The sequence below is a fragment of the Lipophrys pholis genome, assembly GCF_963383615.2.
Source record: "Lipophrys pholis genome assembly, chromosome: 19".
Classification (NCBI taxonomy): domain Eukaryota; kingdom Metazoa; phylum Chordata; class Actinopteri; order Blenniiformes; family Blenniidae; genus Lipophrys; species Lipophrys pholis.
The window spans coordinates 7,227,708-7,251,733 of NC_137647.1; the positions used below are offsets into that span (position 1 = coordinate 7,227,708).

General features: G+C 43.8%; 1 protein-coding gene across 1 annotated transcript; it reads right to left on the bottom strand.

Moving 5' to 3' along the window:
• Positions 1-369: 369 nt before the first annotated feature.
• Positions 370-18,322, bottom strand: col1a1a (collagen, type I, alpha 1a). Its single transcript, XM_080487920.1, has 49 exons — positions 18,181-18,322; positions 15,962-16,153; positions 15,669-15,685; positions 15,453-15,488; positions 14,445-14,537; positions 12,662-12,730; positions 12,536-12,580; positions 11,766-11,819; positions 11,621-11,674; positions 11,476-11,529; positions 11,322-11,375; positions 11,172-11,225; positions 10,530-10,574; positions 10,355-10,408; positions 10,224-10,268; positions 10,074-10,127; positions 9,531-9,629; positions 9,398-9,442; positions 9,108-9,206; positions 8,875-8,928; positions 8,664-8,771; positions 8,094-8,147; positions 7,899-7,997; positions 7,762-7,815; positions 7,576-7,674; positions 7,427-7,480; positions 7,273-7,326; positions 7,077-7,184; positions 6,932-6,976; positions 5,984-6,082; positions 5,772-5,879; positions 5,519-5,680; positions 5,105-5,158; positions 4,894-5,001; positions 4,757-4,810; positions 4,261-4,314; positions 4,001-4,162; positions 3,743-3,850; positions 3,546-3,653; positions 3,396-3,449; positions 3,145-3,252; positions 2,999-3,052; positions 2,798-2,905; positions 2,650-2,703; positions 2,444-2,551; positions 2,052-2,331; positions 1,710-1,900; positions 1,357-1,599; positions 370-1,155 (listed from the first exon to the last, which is right to left on the bottom strand). The coding sequence occupies exons 1-49, from the start codon at positions 18,260-18,262 to the stop codon at positions 1,009-1,011; spliced, it is 4,338 nt and encodes a 1,445-aa protein (XP_080344046.1). The 5' UTR covers positions 18,263-18,322; the 3' UTR covers positions 370-1,008.
• Between the last annotated feature and the right edge of the window lie 5,704 nt (positions 18,323-24,026).

Sequence of the window (24,026 nt, forward strand, 5' to 3'; positions counted from 1 at the left end):
TCCTTCTGATAAAGTAAAACTTCAACTACCCCGCCGACACCCAGCGACCGCTGCAGGCTTCACTTCAAAAACACTCGGCTGGAATTCCTTGCTTTTTTGAGGTAGCCATGGGATTTTTCTGTCTTTCAAAAAAACAAAAAAAAAAAACCAACAAAAAAAGGAAGTTTAAACCCATATTTCTCTGCTGGTGATTTTAATGTGACTTTTCTACAGGAAAAACAAAAAACCAAACAAAAAAGCGGCGAGACAGAAAGGAACAAACAAGAACGCAACCACAACAACAACCAAATCAACAACAGCTACTACGTCAGCGGATGAGGTGGAGGTGGAAGAAGGGGAGGGGCAGAACAACAAAGACAAACATGGCTGTCAGTTTCACCGTTTATTCATCAACACCTGAAACGTGGTACAAAGCAACTGGGTTCTGTCTGTTTGGGACTGTCCTTTCATTCCTCTCAACCGCAGAGGTGTATAAAAACACAAAAGTCACCTGTGTGTTTCTGTAGGTTTTGTAAACTCCAGAGAGGTTTGGCTGGATGAAGAGGGGGGAGTTAATTTTTTTTACACTTTACAGAGGCATATATTATTTTCTTGTTGCCAGTGAAACAAAATGTCTTCTCTACAGGATCCTTGGTGTTGGTGATGGCAAAAAGCAAACAAAAAAAAAACAAAAAACCAAGAGTCAGAAACAAAAAATTAAAAAAAAAAAGTAGTGGTCCCAAACACGATGATGCAGGTGTCGCCACACCACCGCCATCTTGTTCTTGTTGAAGTGCAGGTTTTTAGGCAAAGTGGACCATCAGAACAACGGCCAAATGGAAACTTGTAGAATCAGGAGCGAGGAATCAGATTTTCTTTTTTTTTTTTTTTCAGAAAACTGGCATCAGAAGAACGTTTTGGTGGGGGGATTGTTTTTTTTGTTTTTAAGAGAGAGATGACTGCTAGAAAAAATAAACACACACGCTCACACACACGCACAACAACAATTTCAAGTCCAGATTTCTCTTTTTACAAGAAACAGACAGGTCCAACTTCAAGGCCGAACTCTTGGTCTGGAGCACCAACATCCATAGGAGCGATATCAATGACGGGCAGGCGAGATGTTTTTGATGTCTTGTAGTCGATGACTGTCTTGCCCCATGTTCCGGTGTGTGACTGGAGAAGACAGAAACGGATAGAGGATTTAGGAAGGTTGTTAGAATTCGTCACATAGACTCCTTCAACACCTACATATCTTTGTTACCCTAGTAAAGAAAGCTCTAACTTAGTATAAGTAGCATGATCACCTTGTCACATTTAGATCTGCTAATTTATTTGTATCTATGTGATATTAGAAGGAAAAAAAAAAGTCCTCACCGTGCATCCATCCTCCAGGACGCTGTAGGTGAAGCGGCTGTTGCCCTCAGCTCTGATCTCGATCTCGTTGGAGCCCTGGAGCAGGAGGGACTTCTTGAGGTTACCGGCAGCAGCATCCATGTAGGCGACGCTGTTCTTGCAGTGGTAGGTGATGTTCTGGGATGCCTCAGTGGACATGAGACGCAGGAAGGTCATCTGGATGTTGACATCCTCTGGCCGAGAGCCCTCGCTGCCGTACTCGAACTGTGCGGGAGAAGAGAAAGGTGCAGGAATTACTTACTGAAACTCTGAAGGCTGAGGAGGGCCAAGAGGCGGAACAATAGGTGCTATGGGTAGGGATTTTTTTTTTTTACCTGGAAGCCGTCGGTCATGGTCTCTCCGAACCAGACGTGCTTCTTCTCCTTGATGTTCTTGCTGACGTACCAGTTCTTCTTTGCAACCTCGCTCTGAACTGGAGACACGCAGGTCTCTCCGGTGTCCATGTTACAGTAGACCTTGATGGCATCCTGAGTGCAGCCCTGGTCAGGGTCAATCCAGTACTCGCCTGGAGGACAGCAGGACCAAGGTCAGAAAAGTCCAAACTCCAAGAATTCTCACAATCCAAAATCAACTTTTCTCCCATCAACCTCTTTATAGGGTTTGAAATAGACAAATGCATGGCCCCTGCCATTTTCCCCCTGAATGAGAAAGCTCACCGCTCTTCCAGTCGGGGTGGCACATCTTGAGGTCGCGGCAGGTTCTGGCAGGGTTCTTGCGGGTTCCGTCGGGGCTGCGGATCTGCTCGATCTGCTGGCTGAGGCTCTTCAGGGTGCTGTCAACCTCCATGTCGCGATCACGGAGAACGCTAGCATCATCGGCACGGAACATACGGAAGGGATCGGGGGCCTTCTCCTGAGGTTGGGCGATGAAGCCAAGGTCGAATCCACCACCAGGGGCACCAGGGGCTCCAGCAGGTCCAGGAGGTCCAGGAGGACCCTAAATGCACAGAAGAGGGACAGAAAGAGAAGAGAAATAGTCGGTGAGCTCATTTTTGCCAGAGACTGTATGGTACTGGTGTGGTGGCCGGTGAATGAATTATTAAGCTTACAGCGGGTCCCATTTCTCCAGAGCGTCCACGAGGTCCAGGAGGTCCAGTGGGTCCAGGCAGACCACTCATACCATCTTTACCAGGAGAACCAGAAGATCCAGATGGGCCCTAAACATATCCAAGAGGAAAAATCCAAATGTCAATGTCTGTGAATAAAACCTGCAAATATATAGACGATATTCGAAGGTTGTGCAACGTCAACTCACTCTAGGTCCAGCAGGTCCAGCGGCACCAGCAGGTCCGGCCTCACCAGAAGATCCCTATGAAGTCACATGGAGGAAGTGGTATTAGAGGGGTTCTTCCTGTGATGTGCAACCTTTAAATACGTGTTGGCTCTAGAGCATAGCAACATACAGAGGGTCCAGGAGATCCCTGCATGCCAGTGAATCCTCTGTGTCCCTTCATGCCTCTCTCTCCAGCCTCGCCGCTCTCTCCTTTGTCTCCACGAGCTCCAGCAATTCCCTGGTTGTAGGAAGAGGAGGATAAATTCATTAGCTTTACCTTCTTTTCCGCGTTATTTTCCCGCATGGCAGTTGTTCAGTCAATCGTACTTACAGAAGGGCCACGAGGTCCAGCAGGGCCAGCAGAGCCAGCGGGGCCAGCAGGTCCCTGGAACGCAGAAGAATAAGCGATTTTACTCAGCAACAATGTTTTGGTGTATACTGAAATGAAAAGTTCAAGACGACAAAAGCGCCACTCACAGACTCTCCACGGTCACCAGTCTTTCCAGCGGGTCCAACGGGTCCAGGGGCACCAGGGGGTCCGGGGGCGCCAGGGCCTCCAGCAGCGCCGGACTCTCCACGGTCTCCCTAAAATACATTCAAACAATTAGTTTATCACTCCACTCAACCCCTGTAGAAACTAAAATAGGTTTCTAAATCCGAGAGTGATATGACTGGCATCTTTCAAATACACAAAGACTCTAGTGTTGGTCAGTTACAGATGAACTCACTTTGGGTCCAGGGGATCCATCACGACCTTGTGCTCCCTCGTTACCGGGGCCTCCCTAAAACACAAACGCAGCAAGTGCACATATTAAAACAACCCTTTTTAAAAAATGTTTTTTTTTAACTTGTATGCAGCCGAGACTGTCGGTTCATACCTCACGTCCAGGCTCACCAGCGGGTCCGGCCAGACCAGAGGGTCCCATGGGTCCAGGTGGTCCACGCTCACCTCCGGGTCCAGAAGAACCAGCCTTTCCAACCTCTCCCTGTGGGTGACGCAGATATGGTCGGTCAGGGAGTTTGTTTTGGGCATGGAAATGATGGAATCAATGTTGAGTGTCAGAGCGAGACTCACGGAAGGTCCGGGCATGCCAGGGAAACCTCTCTCTCCTCTTTGTCCAGGCAGACCAACAATACCACGCTGTCCAGCAATACCCTGAGGTCCAGGCAGACCGGCAGTACCCTGTAGGGGGCAGCAGAGAGATTCAGACAGAAAAAAGGGCAGCGATGATGATGTAGAAGAACAAAACACCAACAGCAAACATGTTATCTGTGCTGTCAGTACCAGTTTTCTCAGGTCTTGGTATCCACGTCAGGGAAAAAGATAACTTACGGAAGAACCTTCGGCACCAGGGCTACCCTTCTCTCCGGATGGTCCAGGGGCTCCAGCGCCTCCAACCTCACCAGGGCGACCAGCGGGTCCGGTCTCACCACGGTTTCCTTTGGGTCCCTCTTTGCCAGCAGGTCCAGCGGGTCCGGGGGGTCCAGAGTTTCCCTGCATGATGGAAAAAGGGGGCACATTTTAAAAATGCAGAGGATTTCTGAGTTTTTCATATCTGCATGAGAAGAAGAAAAAAACACAAGAAGACTCACAGCAGGGCCAGGGGGTCCAACTCTGCCAGCAGCACCAGGGAAACCAGTTGCACCCTAACAGAAACAGAAATACATTATTGAACTAAACCGAGTGAAAGTCTGTATCAAATCAGTATGAATAGTAATAATCAAAGAGGAAAATAAAAATGGGAAGTTTCTTGGATTTCAAAAATAAGTTGTAAATGAAAATATGCATTTGTTTCATTTGGGTTAATTTAGTTGTATGAGGTTAATGTCTTTAAGCTTTTGGATTTTTTCCCCTCCAAGTAACAGTGCTCTTTCTCTTGCCCCAGCTTTACAACAACTGTGAAGGGTCATGATTTTCTTTTTCGGGGGGGGGGGGGGGCTTTTTTGCATCTGAAGTTTTGTCGTCAGACATTTTTTTTCTCAATTTTTGTGCTTCTGATTTAGTATTTTGTGGTGATATGGTGGTTAGGAGGATGTTTGGAATGTATGTATGAATGATTCAAAAAGGACTAAAAGAGTGTAAACTTACAGGAGGTCCAGCGGGTCCACGAGCTCCCTTGGGGCCAGAATTTCCAAGAGGACCCTAGAAAAGACAAAATGTAGTGTTAGTCACTGCACTTTTATTAGATTTTCTTTCCCACACTATGATGGGATTTGTTTACAAACCTGAGGTCCAGGAGAACCAGTAGGTCCAGCAGGGCCAGGAGGACCAGCGTCTCCCTTTCCACCATTATCTCCAGCCTCTCCTTTAGCACCAGGCTGTCCATCACCACCCTGAAGTTGAACGGTGTGGCGAAAAAAAGATTGATCAATTTCACAGGGAAATTTGGCGTGAAATTCTATGAGTCGAAGGAATGTTCTTGGGGAACAGACTTACAGGGGGTCCGGCGAATCCGGCAGGTCCAGGTTGTCCAGCCTCTCCACGCTCACCCTGTGGAAGAGTTACAGAGGCTTGAATGGGTTAAGAACCAAGATCGCCTAGAACTAAACCTTTTTACTCTAGTACGTGTATGTCCTTCTGGGTCAAATCAACCTTTCTGGCTGCTTGATTCACATTTTTTAGTTTTTATATACAGTATGATATACTTCATCTAAATATCCACTATGGTAAGATAAACATAATTCAGCAAATATAGTCATAATTGATCTGACTTGCACATCAGTGGACAATTTGAGTAATTTTCATGTAATTATATGGAAATGAGAAAACAGTTAAGACATGTTAACCTTTAAAAACAAGTCAAACTGACCTGAAGACAACAAGAGGCTCAACAGTCAACGTTCTACTTACAGGGGCTCCGCGGGCTCCAGCGGGTCCGCCAGTTCCAACGGCACCAGGCTCTCCCTTGTCACCGGGGGATCCAGCGGGTCCAGGAAGACCAATAGGTCCAGTCAAACCACGGACGCCATCTTTGCCAGGAGCTCCATCACCACCCTTTGCTCCTTGGTCACCCTGGAGTTTCAGAAACATGTGTAAGTCAGTAAGGGTAAGCTAATGCATGTTTTGTAGCTTGGTACCTGGAAATATTGTTGTGGCGACTTACTCTGTCTCCTCTCAGTCCTGGAAGACCGGCGGCACCGCGCTCACCAGGCATTCCCTGCAGTCCGGGAGGACCCTGAGCACCGGGAGATCCGGGGGCTCCAGCATCTCCCTGAGTAAGACAAGATAAGAATAAGTCACATATGGTAGTACACCCAAGCAGCAAGAACTTAAAATGAAAAATGTTATCCATGTCGTCGTTTAAGGAAGGTTTACCTTGGCACCCTCGTTTCCAGCAGATCCGGGACTTCCACGGGCACCAGCAGGTCCAACAGCACCAGGGGCACCACGCTCGCCGGGGAATCCACGGTCGCCCTGAGAAGAAGAAGCGACAGAGAATCGGGTAGGTCAGAAGGAGGGTTTCGGTACATTGGAAAGTGTGGCACAAAGTGGCCGAGCCTTATTGTCCAAAATATGACAAGTTAGTTTACTCAATCATTTGGTTGGCGTTAAGAGTTATATTTAATGTACACATGGCATATATATTATGTAGATAAGGTTCTCCTGTTTAATTTCATGTGTGTTTTTATGTGATTAGTGTTTGTGGTCGAGCTATGAGGGCCCTCATTTATGTAAACTACTACTAATCCTTTACTAGGTCAAAGTAGCTTATTAGCATTAGCATCACCAGTCTATAAGGTTTAGAGATGTTTACCTTCATCAGTAACTCACTAAAATAGGAGAAAAAAATGAAATTTTTAATCCTAAGGTTGTAAAGAATAGTTCTATATGAGTTAGTATTAAGATATAGCATTGCATGAGAATAATAAAACAATTAATTACATCTACTGCAAAGTGGCATTAAACTGACCAAAATCACAACTTTCCAGTTAACAACATTGTAAAAATTCTCCCCTTAATATCACCTATACATAATGGCCCACATCATATATCTCAATAATGTGCACAGCTCTTTTTTCTTTGTATAGTATTTTGTTTGATTTACCGTCGTCGGTTCAGGAGTAAACATTAAAACAAACACAAGTTAAAAGTAACTCATGTTAAAGTAAAGAGTAATTTTGATTTGGAACCCATTTAAGTGGAAGAAGCATTAACCATCGACTGTAAAACTACTAACCACTCCTCTATTATAGTTGCTCTCACCAGAGTACTATATGCACAATACAAAAAGTACAATAATAATTTTGGTCATTCGGTACTTACTCTAGATCCAGCAGGTCCGGCAGCTCCAGCATCACCAGGCAGACCCTAAACAGAAAGACAAGAGTTAAATCAGGAGGCCCCTTTTTTTTATTTATTTATTAAGTCTGATCTGAGGATGCAGGTGCAGTCATAGCTCAGTCAGTACCTGCTCTCCGGGCTTGCCACTCTCACCAGAAGCTCCCTGGGGTCCAGGCAGACCCTGGAATCCAGGACCACCAGAAGGTCCCTGTTCTCCCCTCTCACCAGAAGGTCCCTAAATATTAACAGAGATTTGGCGTCAAAGCAGAAATATTACATTACCTGTGTGTTCCCAGTGTGTGTGGTTTGTGATGTTCACTTACAGCAGGTCCAGAGGGACCCTGAGCACCAACTTCACCATCCTTTCCAGGGGCACCCTGGGTTGAAAAACAACAACAAAAAATGTTATCAAGTTATAGTTTTTATACATGAATAAAATAGTTCAATTAGAAATGACACACAGTGCTGAGAACTTACAGTAGGGCCAGAGGGTCCCATGACTCCTCTCTCACCGGGCTTTCCAGCCTCACCCTGTAGTCACACGAAGGAAAAGAACACACTCATCAGAATAATCTGTATTAATCACTGGATTAAATTCGCTTCAAAGCAGTTGGAAGTTCACTCACAGCAGCTCCCTTAGGTCCGGGGAATCCCATGACTCCGGGCTGGCCTCTAGCTCCAACTGGGCCGGGGGGTCCGGGGCGGCCATCTTGTCCGGTGGATCCCTGGTAGGGAAAATTAATTTGGGATTTATTGAAACAGAAAACAGAATCTAATCATATTGAGATTATTGGCAGTAGACATGAACTTACAGCAGGTCCGATCTTGCCATCGGGTCCGGGGCTGCCGGGGCTACCAGTCATACCCTGCAGAACAAAGGTGAGCGGTCAAGCAGTGTGGGGAGAAAATGACGCTGCGGAGGCTTTTATAGTCCAGAGGGGAAACTCACTTTAGCTCCGGGGAGACCAGGCTCACCAGTGCGGCCAGACTCGCCAGTGGAACCCTTGGCTCCAACGGCACCGGGGGCACCGCGCTCACCAGTGGCGCCCTGTGATGCGGAGGAAGGCGGTAGACAATTAATCCAACTGAAAGAGCTTATTTCAAGCACCCAATGAAAGGACACACTGACGTGTGCTTAACTTACTCGAGCTCCAGCAGGGCCATCAGAACCAGGGAAACCGCGACCACCAGGGGCACCCTGAAGACAAATGTAGTGTTTAGCTTTACATATGGAAGCATGTTAACTGAAAAGAAAAAATGGCCTAAACCATTAGCTGAGAGTCATTTTCTTTAACATGACATTTGTGTGCATTAATTGCACACTTGCCATTACTACCCCCCTACTCTACTGGCATGAAGTGCAAAAACTGCAGTGTGCAGCAGTGACTCAGATCAGTCACTTTGGTGCGCTACTTTTTTTGGCCTTTAGGGGCACTAGAGTTCTTCTTCATGCCAATATACAGTTTATTGCCTCGAAATGGTGCCTGTGCAAGTATCCTATTGGCAGGTAAAGTTGAAAACGAGCAAAACATTTGCATCCACTAGATAAAAATTTGGTGTGAAGTGTATAACTGTACAAAAGTCGCTGCGAAATGTAAAATGCAATGCCATCTCTGTGGAGATTTCAAGGTTTAAGGATCCTTATTGTCACATATGATGTTAAACTGCATTAAAGTATGATATGAAATATGAAATAGTATGTGAAAATGCTTACACGCTCTCCTGGAGCTCCACGACCTCCTGCAGCACCGGGCTCTCCTCTGGCTCCCCTCTTGCCCTCCTCACCGTGGGGTCCTGGGGGTCCATGAGCTCCTGCGGCACCCTGGAGGGAACACACACATTGGAGGCCATAAGAATACACATTTGAACAACAACAAAAGAGCTTCCAGAGTCTATTGGTCTGTTGTGGTCTGTGGTGAACCTACAGCCTCTCCCTTTGCACCATGCTCTCCCTTGGCTCCGGGGAGTCCAACATCACCCTGTAGGGAAAAAAACAAAAAAACAATTTAAGGTATTATTAGCAAAAAACCTGTAAAAAGAGGTGAGTTTTCATTAGGAAATCAAGTGTTTAGAACAAGTAGATCGGAATCTTTTTTTAATCATGAATAAATATATTCACAGAATAGATTTCTGTAAGTTTCTTTAAAGCTTTACTCACAGTGTTACCCTTGGCTCCAGAGGCACCAGCAGCACCCTGGGGTCCTGGGGGTCCACGGGGTCCAGGGAAACCAGGAGCTCCAGCAGCTCCAGCAGCACCCTGCAGGGGGCAGCACAAGGCAACAATTAAATCATGTTTTACTGTTGCTGTTGTGGAGGCTATCTGTACTGCATTATGGTGATAAAGCATCTGCCCTCTGTTGTTTGTGACTAAATCATCACTTCGAGTCATAAAGGAAATCAAACCCTTGAAATATTTTAGGGAGTATATTTGATGAGGAAAATACTCACAGGAAGTCCCTTAGCTCCGGCGGCTCCATCAGCACCAGGGTTTCCCTACAGTGAGGAAGAAGAGTCCATCAGACACCTCTGTGGCGGCAGTCGCTTCTTGACAAGATGCTAAAATCACTTTATTCTAACTCACGGAGGGTCCAGCAGCACCAGCAGGTCCGGGGTTTCCAGGCTCACCACGGGCTCCAGCGGGGCCCTCGGGTCCACGACCACCCTGGGCTCCGCCGTCTCCCTGGATAGAGGCGAGACACAAGAAATGTTAATGAAGGAGACGTGGGACGATTCCGTCACAATAATCAGAAATAAAACAGCAAAATATAAAGTTTGTTTTTTTATGTCCAATATCCTCACAGCAGATCAAACTTAATTTTAAATGTTGTTGATTATCTGTGCTTTAGATTCACCTTCCTTTAATGACTAATATTCTAAAAGATGCCATTTGTACATGAGATATTCATATTGTTATGCTATATAACTAGTGGTATTCTTGAGTATAGACTCATGGAAAAATGAGTCCCCTATTTTATATCCCAATTGAGTCAAACCATTATAAAGTGAGTATTCTCATGATGGTTCTCCCAATGACGAGGGACAAAAAGGAATATGGAGATTTTTATAATGGAAAATGAAGACAGGCTGGAAATACTGAATGATAGCCTAGATCTTTGGATCATACCTTGGATCCAGGGCCACCAGGGAATCCAGGAGGTCCAGCGGGGCCAGTGGGACCCTGAGGGCAAAAGGAAAAACAAAATGTAGATGATCAATGCTAACATTAGCAATGCATATCAAAAGCTGGAGATTTCAGAACTTCAAGGAGACTTACAGGAGGTCCAGCAGCACCAGCAGCACCATCGTTACCACGAGCGCCCTACAACACACAAACAAACATGTTTAGTTGATTTGAAAGCTCAAACGGTCTTTATAAAAGACGCAGGCTCATCTGTATGCACTCACAGCAGCTCCAGTAGCACCACCACGGCCTCTCTCACCAGGCAGACCACGAGGTCCCTGAGGGAGACAAAAAACAAAAACAGCGTTGATTTTAATGTGACGTCGGCTGGATGGACGAAGGACATCCGAGGTGGTGAGCAACTGTACGTAGAGGTGAAGTGGAGCGTGTTTCACTCACCATAGCACCAGGGGTTCCGTTCTCACCGGAGGCTCCAGCCTCTCCCTAAAAGAATATAAATGATAGTACAAGATGATTAAAGCTGAAAGACAATATATTGAGATCACCTGAAATGGCTGAGACAACGAAACCAACTACTACCATGGCTCATGATAATAACTTGACCTACTGGGTAAAGGGCCTATAAAAGCTCACTGAAGACTTCAGTGATCTTGTTGGTTGTTCATTTTGAACTGCTTGTACTGGGAGCCATGTTGGGGCTTGGTGACGCCCACAGTGGTCTGTTAGCAGTGGGCACGGCTTCTTCTGGACACAAGCTAGATTCCAGGCCAATATTGCCCTCACTCCTGCAACTATACTACAGGTTGCATTGTGGGTAATGTAGCAATGAGTCACGACTGCAAGCAAACTCTACTGGAGACGAATGTTCTGACAGTCGCCACTGGGACTCAAACTCAGGTTCCCTTACATTCAACACCAAGACTCAAGACTCATAATATCCTGGCTACTACTCTAACGACCATTACTATACCTTGTCTGCTACTAGTATAGCTCCTTCTGCACTATTATAGAACTCAGCCAGCTTTAGGTGTTGCAAATAGACATTTTTCTACACCGACTTGACATAACGGAGACGGTCACCTTGGGTCCAGCAGGGCCACTGTCTCCCTTAGCACCATCCAGACCGCTGAATCCCTAAAGAGAAGAGCAGACACACAAAGATGAAGACCCGCGTCCAGAGATGCTACAGCGTTGAATCAGAGCTGGACGGGTCATTGGGATGGGACTCACTCTGTGTCCCTTGATGCCGGGCAGTCCAGGGGTTCCTGGGAAGCCACGAGCTCCCTGAAGGAAAAAGAAAAAACATTGGAATTTAATCACAGCTTGAGGTTTTTTGTTTTAGAATGAAACTTATAAAGAAGTAGATGTTTGCACTTTAACTTACCTGTGGTCCGGAAGGTCCACGCTCACCACCGCGACCAGGTTTGCCAGACTCACCCTGAAAGCAAAAAAGGCACAGGCGTTGAGGTGTTGTTTGAAATATATTGACCGATAAGTAGTGAATCTGTGAATTGTTTCAAATGGCTTACATCCTCTCCGTTCTTTCCAGGGGGACCGGCGGCGCCACGAGGACCCATGGGACCCTACAGAGAGGAAGACACATTTAAGGTGAGAGCGGTCGTAGGCCAGCAAGGTATGAAGGTGCGAATTTGCTTCCTCGTCTTTTATACTCACAGCAGCTCCGGCCTCACCAGGCTCACCAGGGGGGCCAGTGAATCCCTGAGGTCCCTGTGAGGGTGCATAAACGCACAATCACTACAACATATATGATGACATAAATTATTTATTCATAAGATATTTGACCAAGTTGCACACCTGATCAGTGTTTACATAAATTGGGGGACAGAGCTATATGTTGATCAGCAGGGTTCCATAAAAACAAACACAGTGAAATAAATGCAGCAGCTTCGGGGAAAGCAGAATGCTAAATGTCGCTAAACGCTAAAGTAAGGAAGACATTTTTTTCCCTGAGTTAAAGCGTAACCTTTGAGCCTGCACTGCACCCACATGATGCCATTTCTTCATAATGAAACTTAACAGTGTCGATAGTTTAGTACTCTAGTAATACTTTGTTAAGACTGAAAGACACATTGAGTGTGTGTGTATTCACCAAAACCAAAGCAAGGTCCTTCATTCACGCAAAGCCAATTTCTGTTAAAATGCCCGCTGGCTGAAAACACAGCGCAGGTTCTCCTGTTTTTCCTTATTCCTTTGTTTTTAACAAAAAAAAGAGTTGCAAAGTTCCCAGATTTTTGCAATTGATTTAAAAACAACAACAACAACAACGGTTCCCTGAGCTACTGTGCTCATAATGTTAGGGCTTGTTGACATGTTGAGGTTATTTTGATTATAAAAAAAGAATTGGAAATGGGATCAATTCTGTCATGTGAAGTGCACTGCTCTCAGATCAGACACATTTTGAATTAAGTGAATCATGTACTCACGCTAGATCCAGGAGCTCCAGGGGGTCCACGGGGTCCCATTGGGCCCTGTTCATCAAGACAGACATCAGGTCAGATGCAGAAACAGAAAGAATATCTATTTATCTATGTACTGTATGTGTGACCTACCATGGGTCCAGGAACGGGCATGGCAGGGGATTTGTCATCAAAGCCACCGGACATCTGAGGGGAGAAGTTCTGGGGAAAAGAAATAAAGAATACAAGTGTTAATTAAAGAAAAATAGTATTACACATCTTTCTAAAACAAGCTATGTGATCCGTGAGTATTTATTTTTCTTTACTATACTAGATATTGTGAATTTGGACAACTATGCCCTTTAACATTCTTTATAAGAAAATTGATCGACTCTTGACTAATGAAATCATAATCAAGTGTCAAAGAGTTTCACAGAAGCATCCTCAAGAAAAATTAAATCCAATAATAAACTATAATAATCTAAACATGAAATTAAAAGAGTTTGACTTTTATCACTCAATCCTCTGTTGTCAGTGACTGATGCATGCTCTACTCCTTACAGTTCAACATTGAAGTCAACTTAGAATGAACATCACATTTTAAGTCTGTGTTTAAACAGAAGGTCGTGAGCTTAGTAAATAGCTTAAATAATAATAATAATTAAAATGTTTAAAAATTCTTTTATTGAAGTGGGAATATTTGATGATTATTTTGTGATAGAAGTTTGTATTCTAACATTAGTGAACCTTAAATAGCAAAAATCTATTTTTACATCAGTGATCTAAATGTAAGGTGTTTTTTTGCACATTTATTTATCCATATTGTGATACAAAATTTGGCTTTAAATCATAGTGTACTTAATCTCTCATATTATCGTATTTCTTAACATGAAAGGTAATGCTAAGTTTCTATAAGTAAAAGTTAAAGTGCAAGTATTGATTTAATATCCAAAGTATTATTAGTTGATAGAATACTTTGCAATGTAAAAGTGGAAGTCGAAGGGAAACTGATACAGAGCATGTTGAATTCAATTGTGATGTACTCTGTGTAGTGATGTGAGTTACAGACCGTTTCTGGGATGATGTTATTAGCCTGAAAATGTGAGCTCCGCAGCATAAAACTGCAGTGTGATTCCAAAGAAACTCTATGTTAATGTCATAAAATAATTGTAGAATCGTTTTTAGTCTTTTCTAGGTCGTCATAAGAACTGCGAACTGGACCGTCTCACTGTCATGTTAACTTCCGCTTAATTTAGCCTGAATTAGCATGGCTACAACTCAACAAACAATCCTCCTTAAAAATAATATATTATCTTTAAATCTGTACCACATAATCCATCAATATTCGCAGTCATTAGCATGGATTAGCATGGATCTATTTATATACACTGAAGAACATGCAGGAAAATGTTTATTTGGGGGGAAAGTTTGCTTTGGATGTTAAAAACAAGTTTGTCTGAAGAACACAAACACAAATCTACAAATGAAAATCTTATTTTCCGCGTCTTTTGGGGCATTTTAAGGATTTTCCATTGATGTTCAGGTATTTCTGACTTGCTGACGCAAGATATTTAGTCTCAATTATAATATTTTTCTGACTGGGTCATACAGGTCAGGTTTTGAACATTACAGGGAGACAAGGGCATACTCTGATACACTAGCATAAATACAAGGAGCTCTGAGTGATCGGACAACAAAAAAGAACAAAAGTGAGCTGGGATACAAGCTGCTTTTAGCTTTTCAATGTGTCTGAACCTCCAAGAGGGAGCGTGTGCGGTCGCTGACGTCAGCAAATTTCACCCACCCATCTCTTCATGAAATGAGCCACAATCATGAGTCATGTGACCTGTCTCTTGCTGCGACTGGCTCCTGGCCAGCAACTTTGGTCTTGAGCACAATCGGACACAACAAAATAACACAAAAGTAGTCGACTTACTCCACCGAGGCCAGGGGGTCCAGGGGGGCCAGGAGGTCCGGGAAATCCAGGCTGGCCGGGGATACCATCGTTACCAGGGGGGCCTGCAGGACCCTGTAGATGAAGGGAGGACACGGGGTCAGCTTCAAGAGTCAAAACAAATAATCTATCTCGGTCTCAACCCTCGATATACTCTGATGCATAAAAGCAAACCACAATATTTAAGATATGACATCACACGAGTGCCTGCACTGCTATTACGTGATGACATGAACATGTTTCTGTTCTCTTTGTGTCCACAAAGATCGCTTTATGACAGAAGTATTGAATGTGGATAAGATGCAGCTTCCTTCCTAATGGGAGTGACCCTTCTCAACTGGCATTGGACAGGCAGTGGTCATGCGACGGGGGTATACAAGGTAAGACAATGAGGTAACTACCTGCACATGTAGAATCACACATCATCTCCACTATAAATAAAGAATTAGCTACACTTATGAATGTGAAAAATACATCAATTTGATTATAACTCAAGGTATCCGATGACATCCATTATGGATGCAACAGCATGTTTCTGCATCTAATTCACACTCAAGTCAAGGTCAACCATCTTATAACAGTGGAAAAAGATTGCAATGTAGTCTTAATTTCCAAGGAAGAACAATACTATCTTCACTTTATGGATTTATGTACCAGGTGCTTGGGATTTTTACAATTAAATCAAGAGAATCTGTCTGATCTCTGCATGTTTCCATTCTGTTGTGAGACACTGACCTAATTCACCATGAGAAATTATGTGATCACGGCACATTTACTAGTTACATGGGATCATATGGAATTCCCACAGAAACTCTGAGTGTTCCTACATCTGTCAAATAACATGATCTGCAGCCTGAATTACTCAGAGAGACTCTGACGGTAAAACTTCAGGTCTCATGTGAACAGGCCCAGATTGCTCGGACTGGCAGACCCCGAACACAAATCAAAACAAACCCCAAAAGTAAAGCAAAGAAAGAAACGTGAACCTACCTGGTCTCCCTTAGGTCCACGTGGTCCCTTGGGTCCCTTTGAATTGAGGAAGAAAAAAAAAGATCTTAAATCATGTAATCATTATTTATGTATCTGATCTGATAAAATAAAAGAATATTTCTCTGATGATAATCCAATCATTCATAGATAATGTGTTCATGACAGCTTGATGCAAACTATTTCGATCTATGAGAAAAACAAAAGGTAAATATTTACCTCTGGGGTCTGGAAGCCTGGAGAGCATGGAAACACACAAAAATGTATATCAATTTTAGAAAAACATTTGAGCAATTTGAATCTTCAAGGAAACCAAACAAAATAAATCACATATTTATTTTAACACACGAGGGTGAGCGTGTCTCATCACAGGGCCAGAGGTTCAAAGGGCGTATGTATAATTTACATTGACGCGAAACAGGTGAGTAAAGGAGTGAATAGTGCGACATGGAGGGGATGCGATTGAAAGGAAATGAGGGGGGAAATGGACTTCAATGCTGCCATTTGCGTACCGTCGTCGGGGCAGATGGGGCAGCACTCGTCATGGGGGATGACGGGGTTGGGGCAGTCAGTGGTGTCTTCGCAGATGACCTCGTCGCACATCACGGTGCCGCTGTCGCACACGCAGATCTGGCATGGCTCTGGTTTCCACACATCCCGGTCAGCAAACACCTGGCCGTCCATGGTGCAGCTTGGACCTGATTCTGTAGGGGGCGGCAGAGAGAGAGAGAGAGAGAGAGGTCAGAGGTCAGAGGTCAGAGGTGACGGGCTCGATCTCACATCATAACACAGAAAGGCCTGGATCTCAGCAGAAAAAGAGAGTCAATAAATAACTGTGAAGAAATGTTTGAAGAAAGCACTAAAAAATATGTTTCAACCTTTACTTTAAAATTTTAACAAATGGGGTAATTTTGTATTTAATTATAAAAATATTTGAAGTTGCAATCCTGTTCTAAATTGACACAATCAAGCATGTTTTGGATGTTTTGTAACCAATGGAATTTATTCAGGCCCAATTGTTAGTCACTGCTTTTAACATGTCAAAATGTCCTTAAGAAAAAAAAAACAAAACAAAACAAAAAAACACAGCTGGGAAGAGAGAAACTAGTTGACATGCAGTGACATAAATGAAGTAGGGCTGCTTCATGTTGAGTAAAGCTTGGGCAGGAAATAGAGGCCTCAGAATCAGACCACGAAAGGTCAAAGGTAACGGAGAGGGCACCGCCGTGCTGCGCCTGCATACAGGTCACGCAGTAGAGACGCTGAGCAAACATGTCCCAAATTGATTTAATTTCCCTTCAGCGTAAACCCAAAGTCTCATTTTCCACGGTGATCTGCATCATGTCTCTGCCGCTGCTTCTCAGCAGAATCTAAACCAAAAAAGGGGCTCCTTTTAGAGGGGCTTATAAATCTTGCAGCGTGCCAGAGTGCTGAGCTCAGAGGGGAAAATCAGCAGCAGAGCTGCAGACTGTCGGCTTGGCAGCAGCTGGTGGAAACACTCCACATGTGTTTGTAATTAGGGGAAGCAAAAAAAAAAAAAAAAAAATGGAAAAGGAGTGAAACTAAAGAGGAGGAGGCGGAAAAACGAGATTGCATAGGGGACGTGGCGGCCAGATGTGTCTGCAGGTGCAGAGGCGGGCCTCGAGGTGGCGCTGTGAGACCATTCAGGAGGGGGGGGGGGGTCAAAGCACATCTGCTTGGGGCAGACAGACAGGCAAGCGGACAGACAGCTGAGTCCTTTCCAGACGAGAGGAGGAACATCTGGAAAAGTTGCATTTCCAGGACAGAGCTGCTTTTTCTTTGTCTTCTCGGTGGACGAACGATGAATTTGTCTGAGCTCCGTAGTCCGCCCCTTCGACTCACCTGAGCCGCCTGCTCAGGGGTCAAATGTTTCCAGCAGACAAGACTGCGCCTGCTGCTCGCCTCCGACCCTCCCTGCCTTGTTTTCCTCCCTGTGCGATTCCCTCAACCTCACCTGTCCTGCTCAACACAATTGGCCCCGGGCTGTGAACTTCTCTGCCACATCATTCGGGCCTGCGAGAGGCTTCGACATCAAACCAGGCCAGCTCCCTTTCCGAAAGGGGGAAATCTGCAGCCGCGCTTAAGCGTATCAAAACCAAAACCAGGATTTATTTGAGGATTTTTCTAGAGCATTGCTTTGAATCGGTGCATTTTCTGCTAAAAAGCCTCGCTTAGAGGAAAGCCCTTGAAAACCTGCAGCAACTTGCCTGGATGCATAGTGGGGAGGTGGAGGGCAAGAGAGATGTAGAGTGACACAAGGAGAGGGAGAGAAGGAGGCCTTCTTCAGATGCCTATGCACACAATGTACTCTATGAACTCTGCTCTATCTATCTATCTATCTATCTATCTATCTATCTATCTATCTATCTATCTATCTATCTATCTATCTATCTATCTATCTATCTATCTATCTATCTATCTATCTATCTATCTATCTATCTATCTATCTATCTATCTATCTATCTATCTATCTGTCTGTCTGTCTGTCTATCTGTCTATCTGTCTATCTGTCTGTCTGAAGAGATGACGAATGCATTAAAGTCATTTCTAGTTTAAACAGTTTTTTTCCTTGCGCCTCCTCTCTGTCTGTCTCAGCAGCCGTCCAGCCACACAGATCCAATCCACCAGTCAAACGGCAGTTGAAGAAGGAAAAAAAAAAAAAAAAAAAAAAAAAAGTTGAGAAGCTCCAGTAAACAGTGATGAAACTTACTGTCGTCCTCGCCCTGCGCCCTGACCAGGAGCGCCGCTGCGCTGAGCAGCAGCGCCAACCGCATATCCACAAAGCTGAACATGTCTAGATGCCACTAGACATGTAGACTCTTTGAGGCAATAGAGGAAAAAAAAAAGCTGGGGATGTTTTCTCTTTCTGCTAGACTCCACTCATACACGGGGGTTTGGGGCAGGATCCGCTCGTATGTTCACAGTCCTCCTGACCCCAGCAGAAAACTCCCTACTGCCTACACTCACTTTCCATGAGGGTTTTTATATGGGAGTCTGAAGAACTGGGAGGTACTGGGGAACTGGGGGGGACGCACCCTCATTACCCGGCTGCTGCTGCTGCTGCTGCTCACGTTTAGGGAAGACAAGAATGGACGCCTCCTTCAAAGAAGGGAAGAAAAAAAAAAAAAAAAAACTAAGCAAAAGGGAGAAAGAAGAGGAAAAAACTGCAGGTCCCTCCTTCCATAATTCCACAGCAGAAGGGTTGGAGTTTGGATCAGAGGAATACAGGAGAGGAGGAGAAGAAGAAGAAGAAGAAGAAGAAGGAGGGGGCGGCCGAGCAGCTGGAAACCTGATCCATAGGAGCATTGGAGGGTCGGAAGAGGATCTCCTTCTGCAACAGAGTCTGGCTTAATCTCAATTTCATTTGTTCTACTTCCTGATTACCTCTGATTTCAGCTGCATTTAGCTGCAGGGCCTCTCTGCTTCAAGCCCGCCAGAGTTTAAGTCCACTTTTGGTATGTTTGTTCTGCTTTATGTAGGTCTTATCAGCTGTTAGCTGCGGCTCTGCCACAGTTGATTTAGTTTTTAAGGTTCTGGCTGTTAACATATCCTGAAAAGTGCAAGTGTTTATCTGAGATTATAGGAGGTTTAGCCCAGCAGGGCAGTTCAGTTATCTGAGGGCCAGTTTATATATATAGAAGCATTCAAGAGAGGGGCCTGAGAAATATGACAATAGTCACATCATTCTACAGCTTCAGCACATCATCAGCACAAATGTATATATGTAGTATATTGCATTGAAGGATACAAATGCTTATCAACTTTATAACATTGGTATGTTAGACAGAGGCCCAATCCACTTTTTGTAATGGACTGTGCCATTAAAAGTGCACAAACAACCCCAACGATCAGGTGCCAATTTGATCTATCTGTTTTATTTATTTTACTTTAAGGTTGTTTTTACATTTACAGTGTGTCTATGAAAATATGTCATTCTACTTTCTTGCTTTTTGACACCTTTACTCCATCTAACTTGCATCTGACGATTCTTGGTCGGCAAACCTTTATCACATCTCGACTCTCTTTGCGTTAGTGTTTGAGGTGAATTTGTTTCAGACGCGACTTAGATCTTGATCAGGAGGAAATTAAAACAACAGAATGTTTAAATGGGGTTACATTAAAGTAGGATCACAACCATTGCAACAAAACCTCAAATAAAACTCACAATAGAAGTAAGATGCTGACACTTTGGAGGCTGTGGTGTGACGCGCTTATCTACAGCAGCTGAAAAGCTTGAAAAGTGTTATTCTATCATATCGGTCATTATGCTCTGGTCATTATGACCGATGGCGAAGATTTCAAATGTTTTCGTTGACTTTTAGATGAAAACATAATATTTTTCAATAGGATAAACACCATTGACGCATTAAATGTAATTTCTTACAAGTTTGTGTCCACTGATAGACATGACTGTCTAATATTAACCAAATATCTGCAGCTGATAGAATTCAAGATCTCAACAAATGAATCCTTGCGAGAGATGCTGGGGTCGCCCTGAATAATTCTCTTCTGTGATTGGCTGACTCACCATTTTGCACTACGTACACACTGGTATTGTCCACACATCCCACGAAGGGTACGTTGAGCATTTTGGTTCATGGTCAGGCTTGTTTCTGAAGCTCGGGGGTTCAGACGACCACAAAAGGACCTCCTGACCCGTTGTGATCGCGCTACCGTTCCCTCAGTGTTGTAGTTGGTGTCAATTTAAGTTTGAGTTTATTTAAGTGTCAATGCTGCAGCTTGAATGCTGATTTATGCTGAAGAACTGGACTTTAGATCTTCTGAAGTGGTGGGCCTCAGCCTGTGAGGTTCGATTGAGGTATGCACACAGCGCGCAACTCAAGTTGTAACTCCTGCAACTGCCGGGACTTTTAAATTATTATATGGACATTTTAGAGAGTCTTCATGAGCCCAGGAGGCAAAGCCACTACCAATATAATCGCAAAAGCTTTGTTCTGGATCCTGAGGAGCGGTTCCTACTGTTTGGTATAAAATGGAAGAAAATCTGTGTGAAAACCAAACAAACTCCACCAACATGCAATATTTCTGTCTGCCTTGTCTTGACCGAGAGAACTGGACTTTAACTATACACTTAAAACATATACACACTTCCTGGTGCATAGATGTGATTGAAGTGCATTAAAATACAAGCAGATGGACACACAGATGGATACCTATAGCTGAGGGTGAAGTTGCTCAATGTAAAAAGAAAATAAAAGACTTATGAGCGAACCAGATGTTAAGGCTTTTTATTTTTTTCTCACTCTTTTCTTTTTCTGGGTGATGAGGGGCTGCTCCGGGCCGAAACTGCCTCTGTTTTGAAATACCTGCACAATTGTGGGGTTTGCAGACGCCATGATTGTTATTGGCTCTAAATAATAAAACCCCTTTTCCTCCCCACCTCGAGTCCAAATAAAGGTTTATATGGGGTGATCTTCTAGTGCACCCCCACCTCCACCTCCGCCAACACCACACCCCCCAACTGCCCCCCACCCCCCCACCCCCACCCCCCCGTTGCAAAAGTGCAGCGCCGGCCCGGCTGCAGGTGAGCTGTAATTAAGCAGAAAGGCAGACATTATGGGGCAGATGAGCTGCAGCGGGACGCGCAGCAGCAGCTTTCTGCCATCTGATCCACCAGCAGCAGACACGTTGCAGAGTCTGAAGCTGGCCAAGCAAGCCTCTAATTCACTCCTCCTCCTCTCTCTCTCTCTCGCTCGCTCTCTCTCTGACACACACACACACTACAGATACCTTCACATTATCCATGTGTCTGCCTGTTCTTTTCTTTTTTTCTCTCTCCCTCTCTCTCTCTCTCTCTCTTTTTTTATTTTTTTGTAACAGGGAAGAGATGGAATGCACTCTGTCCGTCAGGGAGAAGGAGAGGCAGAAACGAAGAAGAAAGGAAGGAAAGCGCCACCTCATCATTCCCTGAGTCGACCTCCAGCTCGAGATCAGGTTCACATTGTCACAGAAACACACATACACGCTTTTGTTCCAATGCCTCTGATGAAAAAAAACAAAAAAAACAACTTGACCCTCATTTAAAGAAAACTTCTCGAAATTCTGATGATATTTTCACAACGTGGTTCTTCGACTGCTGTCGTACTGATGTCAGTAAAGTTTTCAGCAAGCCAAAACTCTCAAAACGCGGCATCTATGAAGTCAAGATTTCAAGTTTTGTGTTGCACTAGAGAAAGTATCCAGCTGATATATTGTGGTATTTTTTTTAATGCAAACAATAAAGCAATCATCTGATCCCCTGAAGCGATGAGTCTTGGCCTTGTATGTGTGTGGGGGAATCGGGTTTGAATCCTGCATGCGTCAGGAAGTACATCTGCTGTGAAAACCTTCTTTGTTGAGACTAGATCATCTGAGCTCACAGTGGGTTAACAAAAAATGGCAGCATCTAGTTTAACGAGAGCAGATTTAACAATTATACCTAGATGCAAGTAAATCTACTGCCTCGACACCAAACTAAAATATAAAATAAGTTTCCTTAAATGCTCTTTAATCCACTTGCACTGTAAGTTTAAGACCCCGGGTGTTTTTGCGCCAAGACCAAGGCCCACTGAGATAGCATTGTATTATTAAAATGTTTATGTTTCGCAAACAAAGAAATTAGCAAACAATATCAAAGATTTTCTGGATATATTGCATTGATCGCTTGGCAGTGGTTTTTGAGGACCGAGAGAGTTTGAAGTGGATGAAGCAGCAGGAGAAGTCTGGGAGTCAGATGTGGCCAGGGTCAGGGGGATGGGCTTTCTAAGTGGGATTTTTTTTTTTTTTTTTTTTTCAGTAAGAAATGATCAATATTAGTAACCATGATTTAATCAAAACTCATTTTTGGAGCAGACTTTTCAGCAAATATAATAGGGACGAATACACATGATAAAATAAGGTGAAAACCAACAAAAAAAGAAAAAAGGCGGGATTATTCTGTTTCTTTTGACAAGAATTGTTGCAACTACTACTGTAGATTTTGCTAATTTTATGCTGGATGCCTTTCCTACTGCAAGCGTGATTCAAGAAATATACCACTAAAACCACTTTTCCAGATGTATATCAATATTTTCTCTATTTATTCTATGATAGTTTAAACAAGAGACGGCTGATTTTGACTGATTTGTAAAGCTTCTTGAACATCTACACTCATTCCATGCACCAGTAACAATCTGCTAAAATTGAATTAAAGATCCTTGCGTCTAAAATAAAAGTTGAATGCAAAGAAAGAGCAAAGAACAAGTCTAAAACCTTGAGTAAAACTAGACGTAATTGTAGGTTTTTGGTATCAAATAAAGCTCCGGAGGGGAGTTGTCTTTTAACTGCTAATTTGAAAACTGTTGTTTTCGAGGAATTACTTTTTTCAGCCAACAAATGATGTGATCGAAATGAAAGAGTACATAATCATTTATGCTTTCTGCCTTACTTTGAGACTTTGCAAATGCCGATGGGCGAGTAATTAGCTGCATCTTGACGGGCAGGCTCAGAATATCGGAGTTCATATTTTCATGGAGGGTCGGCTCAGTGCAACAACACATCTGACCCCAAACATGCAGGCGTAGGCCCTACATAAAAAGCACAAAGTAATTAAAGCATACTGCAAATCTGTGCAGCAATAAAGTCTGCGTGATCAGCAAAGCAAGAAAAGTCCAACTCTATAATTTCCACATATCTGGCAGAACCGAGGCAGAAGACAAAAGGCGGTGAAACGTTTGCGACTCCTGCAGATGACGAGGACAAGAGGACATCGAGACCGGATTGTTTATCCCCAAAGGCCAGAGAGGAGACAGAGAAGTAATGAAAGAAAGTGAGCGTCTTAGTGTTTTAATAGTTATTCTCGCATGGAAGTCATTAAAACCCACTTAAAGTTAAATGTTCTGCCCAATCGGATTTAGCACGGCTCATCTCTGAGCCAATTAAAGCAGGTCGCAGACAGTTTATTCAGAGGCAGAAACGACATCACGGATATGGAAAAAGGGCGATGTTCATATCAATGTTCTTCTAATATAGTGTTAATCTGATGGATAACCCTAACCCTAACCCTAACCCTAACCCTAACCCTAACCCTAACCCTAACCCTAACCCTAACCCCACCCTTACCCTAACCCTAACAGTCTCATGTGTGTTGTTGGGATTAGCAGCAGAGGCTACATTTACATTGAAGGTAAAATTGGCTAAAATTAAATTTTTCAAATCGCCATCAATCTGAATATTTCACATTTTGTCTTTTACATCATTGAATTGAAACAAGCATCACTAATCAATAATGAAGTATGATTACTTTAGTTTTTAGTTCTGCAATCGGAGGCGTGGATCTGCATGTGCAAAAAAGCAAAACCCCAACAAAGTGATTTGTACATCGGGAAAGATATTATTCTACATGTGATACATTAAGTGAAATACAGCAACAAACCTAAGAGATCATTTTTATTAGTTCACTCCACGGAGCAGATTTATTCTACAGTTGTGGAACTCTGTGAGCCGCTGCAGAGGAGCAACTCAGACAAGAAAGGGTTAAATTTGAGGTTACTTTATTGTGCTTATTGCCTATGGCAA